The sequence below is a fragment of the Fusarium musae genome, chromosome 4 (genome assembly GCF_019915245.1).
Source record: "Fusarium musae strain F31 chromosome 4, whole genome shotgun sequence".
In the NCBI taxonomy this organism is placed as follows: domain Eukaryota; kingdom Fungi; phylum Ascomycota; class Sordariomycetes; order Hypocreales; family Nectriaceae; genus Fusarium; species Fusarium musae.
Window position 1 is genome coordinate 3,934,768 of NC_058390.1, and position 21,613 is coordinate 3,956,380.

The 21,613-nt window shown below is 50.2% G+C and overlaps 3 protein-coding genes and 2 non-coding genes across 5 annotated transcripts; 3 read left to right on the forward strand and 2 right to left on the reverse strand.

The window, feature by feature from the left end:
• Nucleotides 1-1,253: 1,253 nt before the first annotated feature.
• J7337_006146 (uncharacterized protein) lies at nt 1,254-10,918 on the forward strand (the record flags this gene model as incomplete). The annotated part of the gene is made up of 2 exons (XM_044823812.1): nt 1,254-7,720; nt 7,768-10,918. The coding sequence occupies 2 exons, from the start codon at nt 1,254-1,256 to the stop codon at nt 10,916-10,918; spliced, it is 9,618 nt and encodes a 3,205-aa protein (XP_044682303.1).
• Nucleotides 10,919-13,372: 2,454 nt separating this feature from the next.
• On the forward strand, nt 13,373-15,380 carry J7337_006147 (uncharacterized protein; the record flags this gene model as incomplete). Its single annotated transcript, XM_044823813.1, has 2 exons — nt 13,373-15,025; nt 15,078-15,380. 2 exons carry the CDS (start codon nt 13,373-13,375, stop codon nt 15,378-15,380), a joined length of 1,956 nt encoding a protein of 651 aa, XP_044682304.1.
• A 674-nt stretch (nt 15,381-16,054) lies between these two features.
• J7337_006148 (uncharacterized protein) lies at nt 16,055-17,817 on the reverse strand (the record flags this gene model as incomplete). The annotated part of the gene is made up of 2 exons (XM_044823814.1): nt 16,055-17,478; nt 17,535-17,817. The coding sequence occupies 2 exons, from the start codon at nt 17,815-17,817 to the stop codon at nt 16,055-16,057; spliced, it is 1,707 nt and encodes a 568-aa protein (XP_044682305.1).
• Nucleotides 17,818-19,578: 1,761 nt separating this feature from the next.
• J7337_006149 lies at nt 19,579-19,666 on the forward strand. Its single transcript has one exon. It is a non-coding gene; the product is annotated as a tRNA-Ala (tRNA).
• Nucleotides 19,667-19,900: 234 nt separating this feature from the next.
• Nucleotides 19,901-19,988, reverse strand: J7337_006150. Its single transcript has one exon. It is a non-coding gene; the product is annotated as a tRNA-Ala (tRNA).
• Nucleotides 19,989-21,613: the final 1,625 nt, after the last annotated feature.

Below are 21,613 nucleotides of genomic sequence, written 5' to 3' on the forward strand. Positions count from 1 at the left end.
CTGCAACCAGACCAAGCTGATTTCATCGGATAATCGAAAAGGTATAAAAAGAGAAAAGAGTTGGAATGAAAGGACCAGCTAAAGCTGAAATACCATGAAGATCGGTGTTTCAATGGAGACAGCACAATCATGGAAGCTTCCTGTTATTCCAAGATCTTGGAGCTATCTACGTAATGGCTTGTTTGCTACGGTTTCCTTAGTAATTGTTTGTACCTGGCACTGGAACTGGAAATTGGGGAAATAGAATTTCTGCTTGTCACACGTAGAGACAGTCCCGTCCGGCCCGGGAGAGGAGACCAAGCCGTTCATGGATGTGCCCTTTTGCTCTGCCTTTGTTGTCACGCCTACATCATCGCGATGGATGTGAAGTTATGTCATGACGTCATGTGAGTTGTATTTTGGTGGAATAGCTCTAGACCCCAGGTGGGCAGCCATTTATAAAAACGCCAATCAGAAATGGACCTTGAAAATGGAAATAGTTTCTGGAATCGGTAATGATGAGAAGAGGGAATGTATAGATAGCCAAACCTTCTATAGTATTGTCGATATCGATAAAACACCTTAGTCATGATGTTTTACAGATCAGCTCTGCCAAGTCATTGTCCAGAAGATCTTCCATGATGCCCCACCAAAAGTACCCTGTGCTTTGATGTGCTCCAGGGCCAGGTCCAGCTGTTGGCAGCTCTAAATTCTGCGGTAGGTACCCGACCACGTTGGAACGTAGAAAATAAAGCCACCATCAATTCAAAGCCAATTCGGTACTTGCTCCTCCACCACAATTATTACCAAATAACAAGTACCTCTGACAGCATCGTCATACACGCCACACCATTCCCCAAAACCGCTGCTTCCCACTTTTGCTCCGGGCCCAGCTGCGTCACTCACTCACTCACAGCCCGACACGAAACCCACCTTTTCAATATCTCCTCCATCACCGAGTTTCGTCCATCTTTGTTACTCCAGAGGCATAATCGATAATACCCTCAACCACCGAATCCCGCTTTTCCCCTCTATCCCCCCAAAAAACCTCAAGGGGAAATACCTTCGATACTGCCTCGAGTGTAACCCCGCTCTACAAAGTCCTAGACCTCACGCACGTTCACGCCCGAGGATAGCAGTCGCTTCACCGATCGAGCCTCGCATGGCACCCGTGTCAACAACCACACGCCGACAGATGAGTCCTCGATAAAAACAAATAACACGAACCCTACCTTTCCCTCCCCGGCCCGGGTTACGGCCACAACACCGCCAGAATGCTCGAAGGTCTCGTCGCTGGCCTGCTTAACCGGTTCCTGGGCATGTATGTCAAGAACTTCGACCCAGCCCAGTTGAAAGTCGGTATCTGGTCCGGCGATGTTAAGCTCCGCAACCTCGAGCTGCGCCGCGAGGCACTCGACCAGCTCAAGCTTCCCATAAATGTCATGGAGGGTCACCTCGGCGAGCTTACACTCGTCATTCCCTGGTCAAACCTGCGCGGTGCACCTGTCAAGGTCTTTATCCAGGATGTCTTTCTTCTTGCCAGCCCGAAGGAAGAGGCTGAGTACGATCAGGACGAGGAAGATCGCAGAAAACAGCGCCTCAAGATGGAGAAGCTTGACAGTGCTGAGTTGCTCAAGGAGAGGAACCAGGAAGGTTTAAGTCAGGAGGAGCAGAAGAAGAGCCAGAGTTTTACACAGAGCCTGGTGACAAAGATCGTGGACAATCTCCAAGTCACGGTCAAGAACATACACATTCGATACGAAGACTCCATCTCAGCACCAGGGCATCCATTCGCCCTTGGTGTCACTCTCGAGGAGTTTAGTGCCGTCAGTACTGACGGTCAGTGGAAGCCTACTTTTATCCAAGACTCTAACACAGTCACCCACAAGCTGGCTACCTTGGGTGCTTTGGCTGTGTACTGGAATACTGATTCCACTCTTCTCGGAACTGGCCGAGAGGCTTCAACCTCTTCGGAAGAATTAATGCCACATGACGAAATGGTAGCGAAGTTTAGAGAAATGATTGGCAAAGATGCGCAAGAGAATGCAAACCATCAGTTCATCCTCAAGCCCGTCAACGGTCAAGCAAAGATCGAGCTCGACAAGTCGGGAGATATCAAGGTACCCAAGTTCAAGGCCAACTTACTATTCGAGGAAATTGGCCTTGTTCTTGATGACGATCAATATCGAGACGCTTTGATGATGGTCGATCTGTTCCATTACTTCATTCGACACCAGGAATACAAACGCCTACAACCAAAGAATGTCCGACCCAAGGAAGATCCCCGTGCTTGGCTCGAGTTTGCAGGTAACGCTGTGTTATCAAAGATTCACGAACGCAACCGTAAATGGTCATGGGACTACTTCCGCGAGCGACGGGATGATCGAAAACGATATATCGAGCTGTTCAAGAAGAGAAAACAAGGCCATCAGATGTCTGCCGAGGAAACTGATGAGATCAATGCTCTCGAATGGAAGCTTACATACGAGGATCTGCGATTCTGGCGATCCTTGGCCCGCAACCAGCTCAAGAAGGAGAACGCTGAAGCTCTCAAGAACCAACCCCAACAACAGCAACAGCAACAGCAAGGCTGGATCTCCTGGGTGTGGGGCTCAAAGCCTCAAGAAAAGATTGAACAGAATGAAGAGAACACACAGATGACCGAGGAGCAGCGACAAGAACTCTACGAGGCCATCGATTGGGACGAGAAGAACGCTATCGCCGATGAAGTCGATGTCCCCCGTGAGGCAATCAAGATGTGCATCGAGACGTCCCTGAGCACGGGCAGCTTCACACTCAAGAAGAGTCCTCACGACCACGCCGCGGACCTCCTCAGTCTGCACTTTGATGTCTTCAAAGCCAAGATGTTGCAGAGGAAGGATTCAGTGCTTGCTAATGTCAGCCTCGGTGGCCTTCGCGTCAACGATGGCACAACACCAGACTCTGTCTACCCTGAGATTGTCCGAGTCAAGGATGCACCGACTGACAAGCAGCGTAAGCGACTGTCGTTGGCCGAACTCGAGCAGCCTGAGGAAGACCCCTTCTTCCAGTTTGAGTTTGAGCAGAATCCTATTGAGCGCGAGGGTGACATTGCTGTGGTCGGCAAGATGAAGCCTCTTGAGGTTATCTGGAACCCCAACTTTGTTGTTGGTATCGCCGACTTCTTCAGACCGCCTGAGCGTCACATGGAGTCTATCACCGCCCTCATGGAGAGTGCTGGTGCGACCGTTGAGAGCATTCGTGAGCAGACTCGAGCGGGTCTCGAGTTCGCCCTGGAGGAGCACAAGACGATCAACGCTGAGTTAGATCTCCAAGCACCTCTAATTATTGTGCCTGTCAGCATCACCACCGAGAACTCTACATGTTTGATTGTAGACGCCGGTCACATCCATGTCAACAGTGAATTAGTTGATCAAAGCACGATGAAGGAGATCCAGTCGAAGCAAAAACAGACATACAGCGACGAAGATCTCAAACGACTCGAGTCCGTCATGTACGACAAGTTTATTGTCAAATTGACGTCGACACAAGTACTCATCGGACCCTCGGTTGAGGACACCAAAGCTCAATTGGTTGAGAAAACAGATGAAGCTCATCTCCATGTTGTTGAGCGAATCAACGTGGACTTCATTGTCGAGACCTCCATCCTACCAAAGGCTCCCAACTTGACCAAGTTCAAGGTCTCAGGACATCTGCCAATGCTTCACGCCACCGTCTCCGACACCAAGTATAAGAATCTCATGAAGGTTATTGATGTGGCTATTCCCAAGTTTGGCGGGCCTGCACCAAGATTGGAGGAACGCAAGGAGCCCTCTCGTCCTCGTCTTAAGAGCAACTCATCCAACCGATCACGAAGAAAGTCTCATCGCGAGCGAAGACAGTCCACTCCTTTCCCATTTATGCAATCGGAAACCGCTGTTGTGCTCGATGATATGGATGAAGACGACGATGACTTTGAGGATGCCCCAGATGGCGGTGACGCTGAGCAACTCCAAGTCCAGCAACGTATCTTTGAGTTCAAGTTCAAGGTTGATACCCTCAAGGGTTCACTTTACCGAAGTGACCCTGATGGACAGAAGCCTGACGCATTGCTTGTCGAATTAGTGGCCGAGCGATTCGACCTGGAGTTTTATACCAGACCCTTCGACATGGTAGCAGATGTTTCACTTGGCTCTGTCACTGTCGATGACTTTGTGGACAATCCTTCTGCTGAATTCAAGTCGATAATCTCGTCTGGTGACAGCGAGGATCTCAAAGAGGGCCGCAGCTTGGTTCACGTCAAGTTTGTCAAGGTCAACCCCTTGTCTCCCGAGTTCATGCCCGTGTATGAGGGTGTAGAGACCAACATTAACGCTGTCATATCCACAATCAACCTGGTCGTTACCAGAAAGACACTGCTCACGCTACTGGACTTTATCCTCATCACTTTTACGAATAACGAAGACGAGTCGAATAATAATAACAAGGCTATAATGGATGATGATGACGATTCGGAGAGCGTCGATACTGCTGTCGCGGTCGTCAATGCGCCCTCCGTAAACTCCAACACAGGGTCTATTCGTGTCAAGGTTGACTTGAAGAGTATCAGACTGATCCTCAATAACGATGGAATCCGTCTCGCTACGTTGTCCTTCAACAAGGCTGACGCCGGTATCTTCCTCCGAGGCAAGACTATGCGTATTTCGGCTCGACTTGGTGATCTTTCACTTGTTGACGACGTTAATCTCGGTGTCTCAGAGGATTCACATCTTCGAAAGCTCGTGACCATCCAAGGAGATGACCTGGCAGACTTCCGCTATGAGACTTTCGACTCTTCCAACCCCAAGGCCTACCCAGGATATGACAGCTCGGTCTTCCTCCGTGCTGGTTCCGTCAAGGTAAACTTTGTGGAGGAGCCATTCCGCAAGATCATCGACTTCTTGGTCAAGTTTGGCAAGATGCAGGCCCTTTACAATGCTGCACGCCAAGCTGCTATGAACCAGGCCAATCAGTTACAACAGAGCCCAAGTCGCTTCAAGTTCGACGTTGTTGTCAACACTCCCATCGTTGTGTTCCCTCGAGTGCAACAGCCAGGTCAGACTGAGAGAGATGTCGTCACTGCCTACCTTGGTGAGATCTACGCTCAGAACAAATTTACCCCTCTGGACGACAGCGAGAACTCGGATATTGCCATGAAGCTGTCTGCTGGTATTCGCAACATCAGGCTCACTTCTGACTTCCACTACGCTGGCGGAGATTCAGAGGAGCTTGAAATGATTGACCATGTCGACCTCGGCTTCAACATCACATATGCTGAGCACAAGTCTGGTGTCAAGAGGCCAGAGACCGAAATAGAAGGAACGATGTCTGACTTTAATCTACGACTTACTCAGTACCAAGTCAAGTTCCTTCTAGAGATCTCCAGGTCTGTGCCTGCAGCATTCGCCGGCGAAGGTAACGACAACGAAGAAGAGGCTGCCAAGGCCGTTGACGAGGGTACTCTACAGCGCGCTCGCACAATCAACAGCGAGGACAAGTCTGGCGAAGACCAGAGCCTGATTGATCTTGGGCCCGAGCTTGGCTCCGTTGACAAAGAATGGACTAAACTCGACCTTGTTTTCCGAGTCAACACGATTGGTCTCGAATTGATCAATGCACCGGAGAATGAGCCCGTTCACGACATTGCGAGGTGCAGCCTGTCTCGATTCTCGCTCGATGACACAAAGGTCAAGACGAGGATGCTCTCCGATGGTTCACTTGAGGCAGAGCTGCTTATCCGATCTTTCACGATCTATGATAGTCGGCCACGCGAGACAAACAAATTCCGCCGTATCATGTCATCGATGAACAAGGACGTTCAACAACTGATGGCCAGTGTCACGATGTCCGGCGGCAAGGAAAAGAGCTTGATTGCCATGGCTACTATCGATAGTCCACGAGTGATCTTTGCCCTCGACTATCTCTTCGCTATCGGGGGATTCGCCACGGAGGCGTTGACAGTTGACGAGGGTAGCCCAATGGATGACGAGAGTATCGCTGAGACGACACCTGACGGATCCGACACCGAGTCCATGCAAGTCTCTTATGCCGGCAATGCCTCGCGTCCCCGGTCGCAAATCTCGCGGCAACAGAGCGAAGAGGTCACTCAAAAACAAGAAAAGAAGGAGTCTGCGATGAGTATTGCTTTCCGCGTCAATCTCGTTGACGCGCAGGTCATTCTGATCGCCAATCCCTTGACATCAAGCTCCGAGGCGATTGTCCTGTCTATTCGACAGATGCTTCTCTCAAAACAGCATGCCCTGACTTTCCAGATTTCCGAAATCGGCATGTTCCTATGTAGGATGGACAAGTTCGAGACGTCTCGTCTTCGCATCATTGATGACTTTTCAGTCCAATTGAGCATGGATAGCTCCAAGCCTCATACTACCGACATCCACGTGGACATTGAACCACTTGTCTTGCGCGTGTCACTTCGCGATATCCTCCTTGTTAGTCGGATTGTTACCAGAGCGAGCGAGCTGTCTGGCAACGAGCCTAAACAAATTAAAGAGACTCCTGCTGAGCAGAAGGCAAGAGAACTGCGCCACGCTGGGATGAAGCAACGATCTGCCAGTGGGCGAGGCCAGTCTACCATCGCTGGACGAAGCAAGGTGACTGCAACTTCTCACGCTGTTACCCATCCCGATAACAAGGGGAAAACTCCAGAGCAAGTCGCCCAAAAGAACTACGAGACGCTGTCCGCAACTGTGGATGGCATCCGTGTTGTTCTCATTGGCGACGTACACGAACTTCCAATCCTTGACTTGGGCATCAAGAACTTTACTGCATCCGCTGAGAATTGGTCGTCCAACCTCAAGGCCGAGACTGCCATTGACCTGTACTCCAATGTCTACAACTTTGCCAAGTCCAGTTGGGAACCTCTTCTTGAGCCATGGCAAGTTGGCTTCGGTGTAGCCAAGGATCCTATCTCAGGACTGTTGTCCGTTGACGTCGCTTCCAAGAAGGTCTTCGATGTGACCATTACCACTGCTTCAATTGCTCTAGGTTCTAAAACGTACCAGTACCTTACATCCAATGAAGATGTGCTGGATAAGCCACGTGGTGTTGAATCACCTTACCGCATCAGAAACTACACTGGCTTTGATGTTGTCGTGCACTCTAAGAGTCCTACCAGCGACGAGCCTATCAATCTCCGCTTGGAGGATGGCAAGGAAGCCCCCTGGAGTTTTGAGCATTGGGAGAAGATGCGTGAGAACCTTCTCACTGAATCGAACCAGAACTACGTCTCTATTCAGTTGGAGGGCAGTGGTTTCGATCCTGTTAAGAACGTGAGAATCAACCGAGAAGGAGAATCTCTGTATGGTCTCCGCCCCAAGGCTGATGTTCTCCATCGTCTCTGTGTTGAGGTCGAGTTGGGCACCGATAACATCAAGTATGTGACCTTCAGATCTCCACTCCTCGTGGAAAATGCTACAGAGATCCCAGTCGAGCTCGGTATCTTTGATGTACAGGAGGGACATCTACTCAAGATTGAGAAGATTGCACCTGGTGACGCTCGGCCCGCTCCTGTGGGTGCGGTGTTTGAGAAGCAAGTCATTATCCGACCAGATGGTGGGTTCGGCTATCAGTGGAGTACCGATCATCTGTTCTGGAGAGACATGCTTAAAAGGCCTACGAAACAGGTTGTATGTAAGGGGGAGAATGGCGATCCGTTCTACTTTCAGGTCCATGCCCGTTTTGACAAGGGCAACCCATTGACCAAGTGAGTTTTCTAACCCCCGATGGATGCAATGATACTGACAAATGCAGGCAATACCCATACATGAAGGTCAAGCTCTCTGCACCAGTCACGCTCGAGAATCTGCTTCCATACGATTTCAAGTATCGCATCTATGATAAGAACACCAAGAAAGACTGGACCAACTTCTTGCGAAAGGGAGGTGTCAGCCCTGTCCATGTTGTTGAGCTTTCACACCTTCTGCTTCTCAGTGTCGACATGCAAGATACAGTGTTCAAAGCGAGTGACTTTGCTATCATCAACTCAGGCACGAATGAAGAATTCCGCAAGGAGTATAAGCTTGTGGTCAAGGATGACAAGGGACTACCGCTCCATCTTTCACTACATCACTTCAAGATCCCCAACAGTGGAGGTGCTTCCAAGATCACAGTGTTCAGCCCGTACGTTGTGTTAAATAAGACTGGCGTCGACGTCCAGGTCCGCGCCAAGAGCTTCTTGCAACAAGCCAAGCCAGCGGCGGGTCAATTCCCTCTTATGGATACATCTGATCGAGAGCGACCTAAGGCTCTACCCTTCATGTTTTCGTATGGCAATGATGACCACCGAAATCGAGCTCTTCTCAAGATTGCCGACTCGGAATGGAGCAAGCCTCAAAGTTTCGATGCTATCGGCAGTACCACTGAGGTTGTGTTGAACTCGGCGACCAAGGACAAGGAGATCCATGTGGGCGTTACTGTCGAATCTGGTGAAGGCAAGTACAAGCTCACCAAGGTTGTTACAATTGCTCCTCGCTTCGTTCTACACAATAAGATGGATGGAGAAATTCTTGTTCGAGAATCAAGCTCCTCTGGCTATCTCACTCTTAGCGACGGTGCTCTGCAACCTCTGCACTTCATGCAAAAGTCCAAGGTCAAGCAATTGTGTCTCTGCTACCCTGGTGTCAACAACCAATGGACCTCTCCATTCAATATTGCGGACATTGGCACAACATATGTCAAGATCGCCAAGGCAGGGCAGCGACAGAACCTTGTCAAGGTCGAGATTCTGATGGAGAACTCTACAGTCTTCTTGAATCTGAGCATGGAGAAGAAGAACTGGCCATATTCGATGCGCAACGAGAGTGATGTTGAGTTCATGTTCTGGCAAGCCAATCCCAGTGTTGACGAAGATGGCGATGAGGACCGCAGTGGATGGCGCTTGATAAGATATCGTCTCCCGCCTCGCAGCATCATGCCATATGCTTGGGATTTCCCTGCTGCCAAGTTCCGTGAGATCATTATCTCTGCAAACGGCAAGGAGCGCCATGTCAAGCTGGCTGAGATCGGTAACCAGATTCCGATGAAGTTCCATACTTCGTCTGGGGCTCCTAAGATTGTCGACATCAACGTTGCTGCCGATGGACCGAAGCAAACCCTTATTCTCAGCAACTTCCGAGCCAGCAAGAGTATGTACAAGCCCAAGGCATTGGCTAGGACCAATACCGGCCCCGAGGCTTTTGAGGTCAAGGATCAAGATACAGGTGCTACATTCCGCGCGCAGCTCAAGCTGGCCGGTATTGGTGTTTCCCTGGTGAACGCTCAAATCAAGGAACTTGCCTACCTGACTTTCCGCGATGTCCAACTGCGATACAGCGACTCGCCTTTGATCCAGACAATCTCGATGGCTATCAAGTGGATCCAGATCGACAATCAATTGTACGGTGGCATTTTCCCTATGGTCCTTTACCCCAGTGTTGTGCCAAAGAAGGCGCAGGAGGTTGAGGCTCATCCATCGCTGCACGCCATGGTCAGTCGTGTCAAGGACGATTCGTATGGTGTGCTGTATGTCAAATACGCGACCATTCTGCTGCAGGAAATGACTATTGATCTGGACGAGGACTTTGTGTTTGCGTTACTTGACTTCTCAAACGTGCCTGGTGCTAGCTGGACAGAGGTTGACGCTTCTGGCAAGCTGTGCGACGAGGATCTTGACATTCCTGAGCCATCAGGCCAGCCAGCTGGTCAAGATATCTACTTTGAGGTTCTAAACATCCAGCCCATGCAGCTCAACTTGAGTTTCATGCGCACAGAGCGTGTCAACGCTGAGGACAAGACATCGTCGCGCAACCCCATCATGTTCTTCCTCAACGTCATGACCATGGCTGTCGGAAACGTCAACGATGCGCCGCTTCGGTTCAATGCGCTTATTCTGGACAACGTGAGGGTGACTACAGCGGTACTTATCCAGAACTTCTCAAGCCACTACAGCCAGGAGGTAATGTATCAGATCCACAAGATTCTGGGATCTGCCGATTTCCTCGGAAACCCTGTGGGTCTGTTCAACAGTATCTCGTCGGGTGTGACAGATGTGTTCTACGAACCGTACCAGGGCTTGATCTTGTCGGATAAGCCTGAGGAGTTTGGTCTGGGCATCGCCAAGGGTGCCGCTTCATTTGCCAAGAAGACGGTATTTGGCTTCAGTGACAGTTTCTCCAAGTTTACAGGCAGTCTCAGTAAGGGACTTGCCGCGGCGTCACTGGACAAACAATTCCAGGACCGCCGTCGGATCACAAGGGCTCGCAACAGGCCGAAGCACGCCTTGTACGGTGTGACTGCCGGCGCGAACAGCTTTATCACAAGTGTTGCGTCAGGCGTTGGTGGCCTTGCACGCAAGCCTCTAGAGGGCGCTGAACAGGAGGGTGCTCTGGGTTTCTTCAAGGGTGTCGGCAAGGGCATGATTGGACTGGCTACCAAGCCGGCGGTTGGTGTACTTGACATGGCAAGCAATGTCAGTGAGGGTATTCGCAACACTACAACAGTGTTTGATGGTCAAGAATTGGATCGCACACGATATCCACGATACATTCCACAAGATGGCATCGTGCGCCCTTACAACCCGCGGGAAGCTCTCGGCCAATACTGGCTGAAGCAAGTAGACAACGGGCGATACTTTGACGAGCAGTACATTGGACATCTCGAGCTACCCAAGGAAGATATGGTCGTCATGGTCACATATGCTCGGATCTTGCTGATCCGGTCGCGGCGTCTGACGAGCGAGTGGGACGTCCCTCTGAAGGATGTCCAGACCATCGCAAAGGAGCGGACGGGTGTGAGCCTGGCTTTGAGGGGAGGAGCTAATGGGCCGTTTATTCCTATTGGGGAGGGCAGTGAGAGGGGGTTCTTGTACAAGATGATTGGGGTTGCGGTTGAAGAGTTTAATAGGAGGTTTAGAAGTGGAGAGTAAAAGGAGGATACATTGTATGAGGGTTGTTGTTGCAATAGGCAGTAGTGCGATGGAGTTTGGAGTATTGATAGATTGCATTTAATAAGAACACGATGTACATGAATGAAGCATCACGATATCTACAATTGTGACCGACAGAAATGTTGACTACGCCCAATTCCGTCATGGCTGAGAATTTACACTCGTCGAGATAGAGACCATAGAAGTGTGTCTCGTCGTTTCGAAATATATCTTCTACGCGGAAGATGGAACGGACGGCGACCCGAGACGCGAATGTCTTCATGGACAAATAAGACATGACCCGGCGCGACATATCAAGCTTATTGACACGAATTGTAGCGACCGAGATAACCGTAAATGAGGCCGGGCCGTCGCTCTCTTTCGGCTGCGCTTAGTAATGGCACATCGGCCAGACAGACTGCTTTGGGCTGATGAACCGAATAGAAACAGGAGAAGAGGTCGAGGCGATGCTATCGTTTACGGTTGTTTTAGCTTGTTGTAATGAATCGGCGTACTCGGGAGTGAGAGTGGGATAGCCTGTTATCAGTGAAGCCAAAGTCAAAAAGAGGTCATCGTGATCTCACATGCGAAGTGCAACTCGGCAAAGTTGGGATGGAAGAGGACAAGAGAGGAGGGGAGATAGGGAGATGCCATATAAGGCAAGGACAAAAGAGACATGTGATGTATGGAGAGAAGCGATTAGCAGATTAACGAAAGATGAAGTAGATCCAATGCATGCACTCTCGAAATTGAGGGGAAGTGTCAGTGTCAGTGTCAGTGTCAAACCCAAGACAACGGTCGTCTTTGATCTTTGATAGAGGCTGACGGGCGGGCCAGACCGAGATTTCAACGGAGATGGCCGACAATCACTGCGACATGCAAGACGATTCACGGAAGGAGACGAATGAATTGATCCATGTCTATCTCGCTGACATGTGTGTGCTACAGTATCATTTGCAGATACATAACATACCCCAGGCCTCGGAAGATGGTGTGAAGGGGAGGGGGGAAGGGGCCCGGCGTTAGCTGAAGCTGGGGAAAGGGAGAGTAGGCTATCAGAATCCCTGTCTATGCATGTCGATAAGCTCAAGCAAGACAAGCTACGAACTGGGGGTTAGTGACAAGAGGAGATGAGTGGTTGTTGTTGTTACATAACAAGGCGGGCGGCTCTTTTGAAGCTGTAAGCCAAGAACAGAATGACCTACCTAAAGAGTGATAGTGCCATTTCGGGCGTGAAAAGGGCGAAACTGAATTGGGACTTGGATTAAACATTAGGGAACGGGTGTGGCTTTGGGTGGAGAGAGATCGGAGATTCAGACAAGAAACAGGCTTGGTCTTGAAGTCTAGATTGTATGTATTTACATACACAGATTATAGATATCAGCTCTTACTTACTCTTATCTTGAGTAAGCATAGATAGGGCCAGTCTGTATCAGTTACAGGCCGGGGAACAATATCCAAAAGGTCGACCGAGAAGCCAAGCTACACAAGTTCCCTGTAATGAATCGAGCAACTCTGTCTGATTGGGCAATGAGAGAGCGGGTGGTGGGCAAAGGGACCTCCGAGCTATGCCAAACACGAGCGTCTTGTCCGTTTGTGGAGACTACGTCAGTGGAGAAGACGAACCCGAGCTTTTGCAAACGTTCCAGCAACCTTCTAGATTAGGGATAGTACGCGCCGAGGTTTAGGCCGGGGGTGGCGACGACAGATACTCTCAGAGGATCAAGATACAGAGGGCTTCAGTTACAGAGGATGAGGGACTGAATACAGAGACAGTTTGAGTATAGAGACAAGGAGAGAATTCTCGGTGAGAAGAGGTAGTACTGCTGTCACATATACTGTTACATTAACGTAGTGCATCTCTATTCTTCCGATCGTGCAACAACACCAATACTGAGTAGAACTTGTAAGGCATCTCCGAAATATATGGACCCCAACTGATAAGCTCACAGTCCAGATCCCTCGACATCCTTGTTCTCGTTCTTGTCCTCGTGCTCACCTCCTCAAAAAAAAGATCGTCGTCTGAACAAACATTGGCTAGTCTGGGGTTTAATTGAACCAACAGGCCAATCTACATGCCTCTGTAGATAATGAACCATGCACGCCCCTTCTAAACTCTAGTGTTACACTCCCTGGAGGCGAAAAAAAAATAAAGATGGGTTCAAAAAGTCAAGGCATCCCCAGATAAAAAAAAATTGGTCGACCCACGAAGATCGTATCTCTTCTGTCAGTTCAGTCTGCTCCATCGTCTGACTCCATTCTCAAGCCGGTCTCCAGTTTTGAGGGCTAGACTTCTCTTTTTTTTGCTGAACAAAAGCCCTTGTCTTCTCAGGGTCCTTGGCTCTCTCGCTTCTTTTCTCTTGTGCTTCACTGCTCAAGCTGTTGAAGCTCCGAGGTCTCACCTCTAAATTCATACCCTTTCTTTTTTTATTATACCCCAATTATAGAGTCAAAATGGCAGACTCAAACATCCACCATAATCCAGACCCAGCTCTCGAGCCCTCCCACCAACACCACCACCAACATCATCACCACTCTCCCCGCGTCGACGCCCCCGGCCACGATGATCCCGTCTACACAACCGGCACCACAGACGCGCCCGGCGTAGTCCCTCCCCAGCGCCACTCCCACGAACTCGCTGAAAAGGAAAAGACTGGCGTGCATACTCCTCCTGACTACAGCGACCACGAGAAGCACGAAGCTGGCGTCGTTGACGAATCCGCCCGCGCAAACTCCCACTCTGAGGGCCCCGCTGTCGTCGGCTGGCGCAGGCGTCTCGGCCCTGTATATCGCTACCGCCGCCCTATAATCCACCTCTTCATCTTCTGCCTCTTCACCGGCTGGTGGATCGCCTCTCTCGTGCTGCACCGCGACGACAAGAACTGGGTTGTCCCGTTCCTCTTGTGGCTCGCCATCACTCTCCGTCTCATCTTCTTCCACGTCCCTAGTCGCTATGTCTCCAACATCATCAAGAAGGTCTGGCTCAACACCGCTGTCAGGGTGTACGACCTCATCCCCGCTCATCTGCGCACGCTCGCTGGCGCTACCGTCACTGTAGCTGCTATCCTCATCGGCGCTTTTGTCTCGGAGGAGGTCGCTGACAATACCCGTGAGAATCGCGCCGTTAGTCTTTTCGGCATGGTGGTGTTTTTGTTCATTCTCTGGGCTACGAGCAAGGATCGCAAGCGCATCAACTGGCGCACTGTCATTGGCGGCATGCTCACGCAGTATGTTATCGGTCTGTTTGTGCTGCGAACGTCGGTTGGATACGACATCTTCCGCTTCATCGCCGACCGCGCTGCTGATCTTCTGGGCTTTGCTAAAGCTGGTGTTGCGTTCCTGACGAGCGAGGACGTCGCCAACACGGGCAACTTCTTCTTCGGTGTCATTCCCGCCATCATCTTCTTCATCTCCCTTGTGCAGGTCCTCTACTACATCGGCTTCGTCCAGTGGTTCATCGTCAAGTTCGCTACCTTTGTCTTCTGGGGTCTCGGAGTCTCAGGTGCTGAGGCCGTCGTCGCTGCTGCTACACCCTTCATCGGTCAGGGAGAGTCAGCTATGCTTGTCCGTCCCTTCGTTCCTCACATGACCAAGGCCGAGCTTCACCAGATCATGACCTGTGGTTTCGCTACCATCTCTGGATCTGTGCTTGTCGGCTACATTGGTCTCGGTCTCAACCGCGAGGCTCTTGTGTCATCCTGCATCATGTCCATCCCCGCTTCTCTGGCTATCTCCAAGATGCGATATCCCGAGACTGAGGAGACTCTCACAGCTGGTCGTGTAGTCATCCCCGATGATGATGAGCACAAGGCCGAGAACGCCCTCCACGCCTTCGCTAACGGTGCTTGGCTCGGAATCAAGATCGCCGGTACCATTGTCTGCTCTCTTCTCTGCATTATTGCTCTGGTCGCTTTCATCAACGGTCTCTTGACCTGGTGGGGACGATACCTCAACATCAACGATCCCACTCCTCTTACTCTCCAGCTCATTCTCGGATATCTTCTCTTCCCCGTGTCTTTCCTCCTCGGTGTATCCCGCACCAACGGAACCAACAGCACAGGCGACATCCTCCCCGTCGCCAAGCTCATTGCCGAGAAGATCATCACCGTACGTTTCTCCTCCTACTTCTTACTCTTGACCAGATACTGACACATTCTAGAACGAGTACAAGGCCTTCTCTCTCCTCACAAACCCCTCCCCCGAGAACAACGAATTCTACGGCCTCTCCCCCCGCTCCCAGCTCATCGCCACCTACGCCCTCTGCGGTTTCGGCAATATTGGCTCTCTCGGTATCCAGATCGGTATCCTCAGCCAGCTCGCCCCCTCTCGCGGCGGTGATGTTGCCAAGCTTGCTGTCTCGGCTCTCGTCTCTGGTGTTCTCGCCACTCTCACCTCTGCCAGTGTCGCTGGTCTCGTCGTCACCAATCAGCTTTCGAGTTTCGGCCAGAACGCTTCCTCATAGTTGGATATGATGATGATGAAAATGTAAGAGGATGAGGAAAGATGTGTGTGTAAGAGAAAAATGTTTGAAGGGTCGATGATTATGTCGATATGCTATACTACACTATACTATTTACAAATGCTATATTGAAGACCACGAGATGGTACTAATTCACATCGCTTGTCTACCGTGAGCTCACTCCGAATCTGCTACACTCGTTTTCACTACACCATCCTCCGTCTCACATTTCCATTGTCCTACGCACTTACATCGTCACTCATAACTGAAAACTTTGACGACATCACTGAACCACAGTCGTCCGAGGCACAGGCCATTTCATCATACCACAAAACACCAAGCGGGGTCACCTAGAATTTTCGTAGATCTCTCATGGCATGAGCATAATCAGATACGGTTACCGAAATCAGGCGCATTGGCCCATCATCGTCTGATCGACAGATAAGCGGACCGAACTACCGGAGATGCCAACTCCCAGTGGATTGGTACTCATAAGCGACATAGGGGTGTCTATAGACGACATGACTATAGCTGATGACATGCATGAAGACCAAGCGAGGGTCTGATACAGGTATGCGTGTTCGTGATCTATTTAAATTAAGTTGGTATCGACTATTTATTAACCGTAATCATCATATCCACATATTTCCTCATCCTCATCCTTCATCTTCACCCCCCTAACTATTCTGCTTCACCAACTTTTTAAACTCCTTCGACGTCCTACTACTCGATCCATCACCCCTACTCGACTCCCCATCCTTATCCGACCCCCTCTCCTTCTCTTTCTCCTTCTCCTCCTCCTCCTTCTTCTTCTTCATATGCTTTATAGCATCCTGCGTCAGCTCCTGTCTGTCCAACAGCTCCCACACGTCCTTCTTTCGCGTCTTGCGATCGCCGATGCTGATGAGCAGACCGGCTGTGATGTTGCAGGTTATGCTCACACAGAGGATCACGGTGGTCAGCGCGAAGGGACGCGTGTGGTAGTCGATGCCCCAGGTACATGCGCCGAGGGATATTTGCAGGCAGGAGTGGCAGTCGAGGAGGATGACAATGGCGATGAGGTATCTTTGGGGGAAGGCGAAGTGGGTGAATGTCTCGTTGGGTTTGTAGAAACTATGTGACTTGGCCATTTTCTTCTGATGGTGCTGCAGGCTCTTGAACTGAGCAAACGTCAGAGCGGGCATGTCTGAATCGGGGCTGTTGGACTTGGCGCCTTCTAAATCAACAGTCTCAGGGCTTTCAGGGTGCGGTTGAGGTTGGTTATCAATCGTGCCGACCGTTCCGTCTCTCTCAGGGTTATAGTCCTGAGCTTCGAGGAGAGCACGAGCCTGATGGCCCGTCAAATGCGAATGTTCCGGATTCGTAGACACGCCCGGCGGAATACGCTTCTTCTGTAGTCTATTCCTTGGTTTCTTTCCCTGCTCAGCTCTCTTGATCAATCGCGAGAAGCGCCAGATGAAGAACATGTGGTATGTATCGACTGCTCGGAAGGGCGCGAGGCCGTCACCCATGACGGCGAAGAGCGCGACGAGAACGCTGTCGATGACGTGGATTGCGTAGACTTGCTTCTCGCCTACGTAGATCCAGCCGATGAGGAAGAGAACCCAAGCGAGACCGAAGAGGGTGATGAGTGTGGCGTAGAGAGTGACGAGGAAACCGAGGGGACGTCTGACGTATTGGCCGAAACCCTTCATGCGACGCTTGAAGCGCGCACGGCGAGAGTGCAGCATGTGGCGAACGTGATCATCCAACTCGGCCTTTTCTTCTGGCGTCCAGCCATCAAGGTTCGTTCCATGTGGGAGCGCCGCGTAGTGCGAGTCTGTCAAGCGGGAGGTGATAGTGTTGCTTCGCTGCGGAAGACGAGGTTGGTCTTCCTCTTCTGCTTCTGCTTCTGCAATCGGCGGTATCGTAGCAGTCTCTTGTGCTTCCAGTGCAGCTTCGCGACGTCGTTCTTGTTCAACGGCGCCTCGGGCCCAGTCTGCTTGGGGATCGTGTCGGGATAGAGCGTAGGTCGGTCGACGGTTGACCCATTTTCCGAGATCGGGAACGAAGAGGGAGTTTTGGACGTTTGTAAGTGTTGAAAGGGTTTGGACTTCGGGGTCTGTGGTTGTTAGAAGATGATGTACATGGCGTGAAAGTGGACGTGAATGTTCTTACCGATGACATCGAGCCAGTCCACAAGTTCCTGGTCGTACTCATCATCGCGACGATCGTCATATTGCTGCCCCATAGGCACACCCATTTGATCCTCGCCAGATTGCCGACGATGCCCGGGCCATAAGAACCGGCTCGCCCTTCGCAGGCGACCAAGCCCACCCCTCCCATTTGTATTCTCCTCAGGAAGCGAAGCCGTCGGCGACAAAGGAGCAGACTGATCATCGCTATTGATGCCTAACTCAGCCAGACTAGGCCGTCCTCCCTCTTCTGTAAGTCGCGGCATCGCCACCTGCGGAACCCTCCTGGAATGACGAGCAAGTCCATCCGAGACCCTCGCGCGCTCAGGCTGCGATATGCTCCTCGGTCTGCCATCGTCGCTGAACCCATCGAATTGGCTCGTCACACTATGATTCGAGTAGACCGACCCGTTTGAGTTTCGGCGGATGCGGATACTAGGCTGCCTAGCCTGATCGACCGGCGGTCTTCGTCTCGTCTGCTGCTGTGGATAATTCGACGAGGTTTCTTGATAGGATGGAAATGCCGAGAGGGATGTTTGTGATGGAAAGCGCGGGAATGACGATAGCGATGTCTGCGATTGCGCTGAGGGCGCTTGGCTCAGCGGGTTGAAGTAATCCGATGCTGTTTCTTCGATGGGCCCTGGACTTCCGGGATCGGGAGGCACGGGACGTGAGGACGAGGGACTTGGGGACCGACGATTGTTGAAATGGCCCGTTGGGTTGAGATGGCCCGAGGGCTGAAGGCGATTATTATTGGAAGCCATGCCCATGAAGAAGCATGGCAGAAGAGAAACCGTGGAAATAAATAAATAAAAAATAAAAAAAGGGAGTCTAGATGAGGTGAGGTGAGAAAAGTAAACTTGGGAGTGATACTGGAATTAGTCAGTCGTCACAGCTTGAGCAATTCGGGTCTAGTCCCGAGGCCTTGATTAACCGCTTGTCAGTTGTCAGTGAAGATCAGCCACTTAGTTCTCAAAACAAGAAAAGTTTAGTAGAGTTATAGCGTCCCCCTACGTAAAGGTCGTTAATCAGGTCGTGCCGTGGTGGGTCCCCCTACGTCACAAGTCGATGCCGCTATGGCCAGTAATCTCCAGCCCCGATAAAAAGGTTTGGCGCCCAGGGGTCGTTTAGTGCCGGGACATCCGCGATATCCATTGAGCCTCTCTGACTCTCTGTGGATGAAAACACTGTATATCCGCGGGAATATAGCAAAGCATTATTCATGATGACTGTGAATATAGTCTGCTGATGCATCAGACATTGAGTGCTCACGGAAATAACGTAATATCACGGATATATGATAGATGAAGAGCCTTTCTGTAGTCACCAGCCAACGCCACTAGATTACCACCCGCAATAATTACATCACAGCTTCTCCAGATAAAGACAAGGACAGCCGTTTCACCTTCACTGAACCACAGGCTGAGAATACATCTTGGCGTATACTTTGGAGAGTAAATCTCTTGGCCTTGTGAACCCTTGTTTTTCCAAATCAGGATTCTGTTAGTTTTTAAGCTTATTATTCCTCTGTGTGCAGGCATCTCCATGTTTGATGAACCACCCTACACCTGGATGATATTGGGACAACGCATGAACGCAGCGCTATTGTTTGAGGTTTGATGAGAGCGAGTAGATTGTAGTTTTGGCAATTGGATCCATGACGTGAATTATCAGTATTTGCTTCGCGAGTTGTGTGATTGATGCATGCCAGACATTACTCGCTCCAAGACAAGATGATGATAATACGCGACTTGTGTTGTTGTGCTACGTAGCACCATGGAGAGTTGCTTTTCTGAGCATCTCGAATCTCGATCGCTCAACATGATGTTCCAGATTTTCGCTTAAACAATTCTCACCAATTCGAAATTTAACTATTACCCAATTATGGCATAACTTGTAATCGTCTTGTTTTCTCATGGGAACAATTGCTAGCTCTGCGCGACAAGCGTGTCTGTGTCTTTCCGTCCGGACCCAAATCATAGACGCATTCCAGAGGTATTCCCTTAACGAATCATTAACCAATGATAGGGCTTATGGTCTAGGGGTATGATTTTCCCTTCGCATCTTTAAATCGACGCTTGGGAAAGGTCCGGGGTTCAATTCCCCGTGAGTCCATCTGATAGTGATTCTTTTTGGCTATGCACTAAAACTTCTCACTCTGTTGCCTACGCTCAGATATCTGAAGTTGTTATTTCAGTGTCAGGAGCTTTGACTCTAACATCATTTTTCCCTAAACCTTGGTCTGACTTAACATTCAACCTCCCTCTCACTGCTATCGCCATTTCCTGAAGGCAATCTTTAACCACAATCACAACTAACAAAAAGAATCACCACAAACAGCAAAAACCATGGACTCACGGGGAATTGAACCCCGGACCTTTCCCAAGCGTCGATTTAAAGATGCGAAGGGAAAATCATACCCCTAGACCATAAGCCCGATGAATGATTACATAATATCTCGTCCCCGCGCTGTCCCATATTCGCTCGCCGTGGAGCGCGGAGTTTGGTGTTGCACGGACTCCGTGGATTGTCCGAAACACTCCCGGAACCCCGACAGCTGTCAGAGCTACTGCATGAAACAAAGGGACCCTTTTGTTTCTGGTTGCTGTGGTTTGGGTTTGATGGTAGGGCTGTTCTTCATTGGGTTTGTCGTACTCGTATCATGGGTGTATAAGCCTCTGCACTAACGGCCGAGTAACCGAAGATCACCTCAATACGTACTTCGATTGAACACGAGTTCCTATTATTGACAAGCTTTGAAAGCCCTTGAAGCTATTGGAAAGTATTGCGCAGTTTATTTAAAGAATGGTCTGGGGTGGTTCGATATGATGCGCTAGAACACAAGGCCGCGGGCCATGGGCGGCTTTTGAGCCAATGCTGCAGCTGCCGAGACATCATTCTGAGGCACAACAGTCAACCTACTCTAAACCCTGAGAGGGGGATGTATATGCGGGGAGGCAGCCCTCGGTAGGCTGACTACGGGACGAAATAAAACATGACCTCGATACTAAATGACAAAAAGACTTGGGTAATATAGCCTAAGCTTAGGATAACTCTTGCTGAGTTTATTTTGATACCCCATATTAAGATTCACTGTTTTCTTGTCCCCGCAGGACTCTCGGAGGACTGGTAGTCGTGTGAAACGCAGGCATTCGGAAGTGTTGTCGATCTGCAATGGGTAGACGGATTCATTGTCGCCGAGGGTCATGCGACTAATGACCGACAGTGGAATTGTCCAATCGGATTACAGACCAATTGAGTAAATTTACCTCTAGAAATAGTGTTACATTCTGCTTGGGAGGACACCAGCGTACACTGATTGGCAGACAAGTTGTGCCGGCAGTACAGGACATGATTTGGCAAGAGCGGATGCCCGATGTGTACAAGCAAATAACGGCCGAAAGCCTATAATTAATAGACATAAGCCTTGAAAACGGTCTCGGTGCTATGATCAGAGGTAGAAGTGATATGGCAGGGGTCCTATAGAGGACATGGTGGCTGTTGACCGTTACACGGGACAAATGGCCGCCACTGGTGCACACTCGCTATGAGCATATTGACAGTTATCCTCAACAATGGGAAGCGTCAATACAGCCTAGGCGCTCTCAAAAATTAAGTAACAGTTATTAAAAGACGAGTTCGATACTTGTATTTTGGCTCTGCATCTCAAATCAATCGCATGGGCCAGGTTAAACAGCCCGCCCACCCCATTCTTACAGTAAGTTCACATTGATACGGAGTAGTGAAGTTCGAGCTAATGTACTAACAGCAGCGAATATGTCTGTTGTATTTTGGAGAGTCAAGTCAAACCGACTCGTGGAGAACTTTTGCATGGTCTTCGACTTATGTCTACTGTTAAGACTCCCATCAGCGCCGTATATCGGTGCTGTTCGCCCACCGGTGACCCTCCAATGCCCATATAGACACTATTACAGGATAATTCGATCTTTGGAGACTAATACCCCTCTCTATGATTAAAGCAAGCATAATACCCACCGTGTTCTAGTCGTCCTTGGTCTAAGTTCTGTCTGCTGATTTAAGCTCTCAGCCACAAGTCTCAAC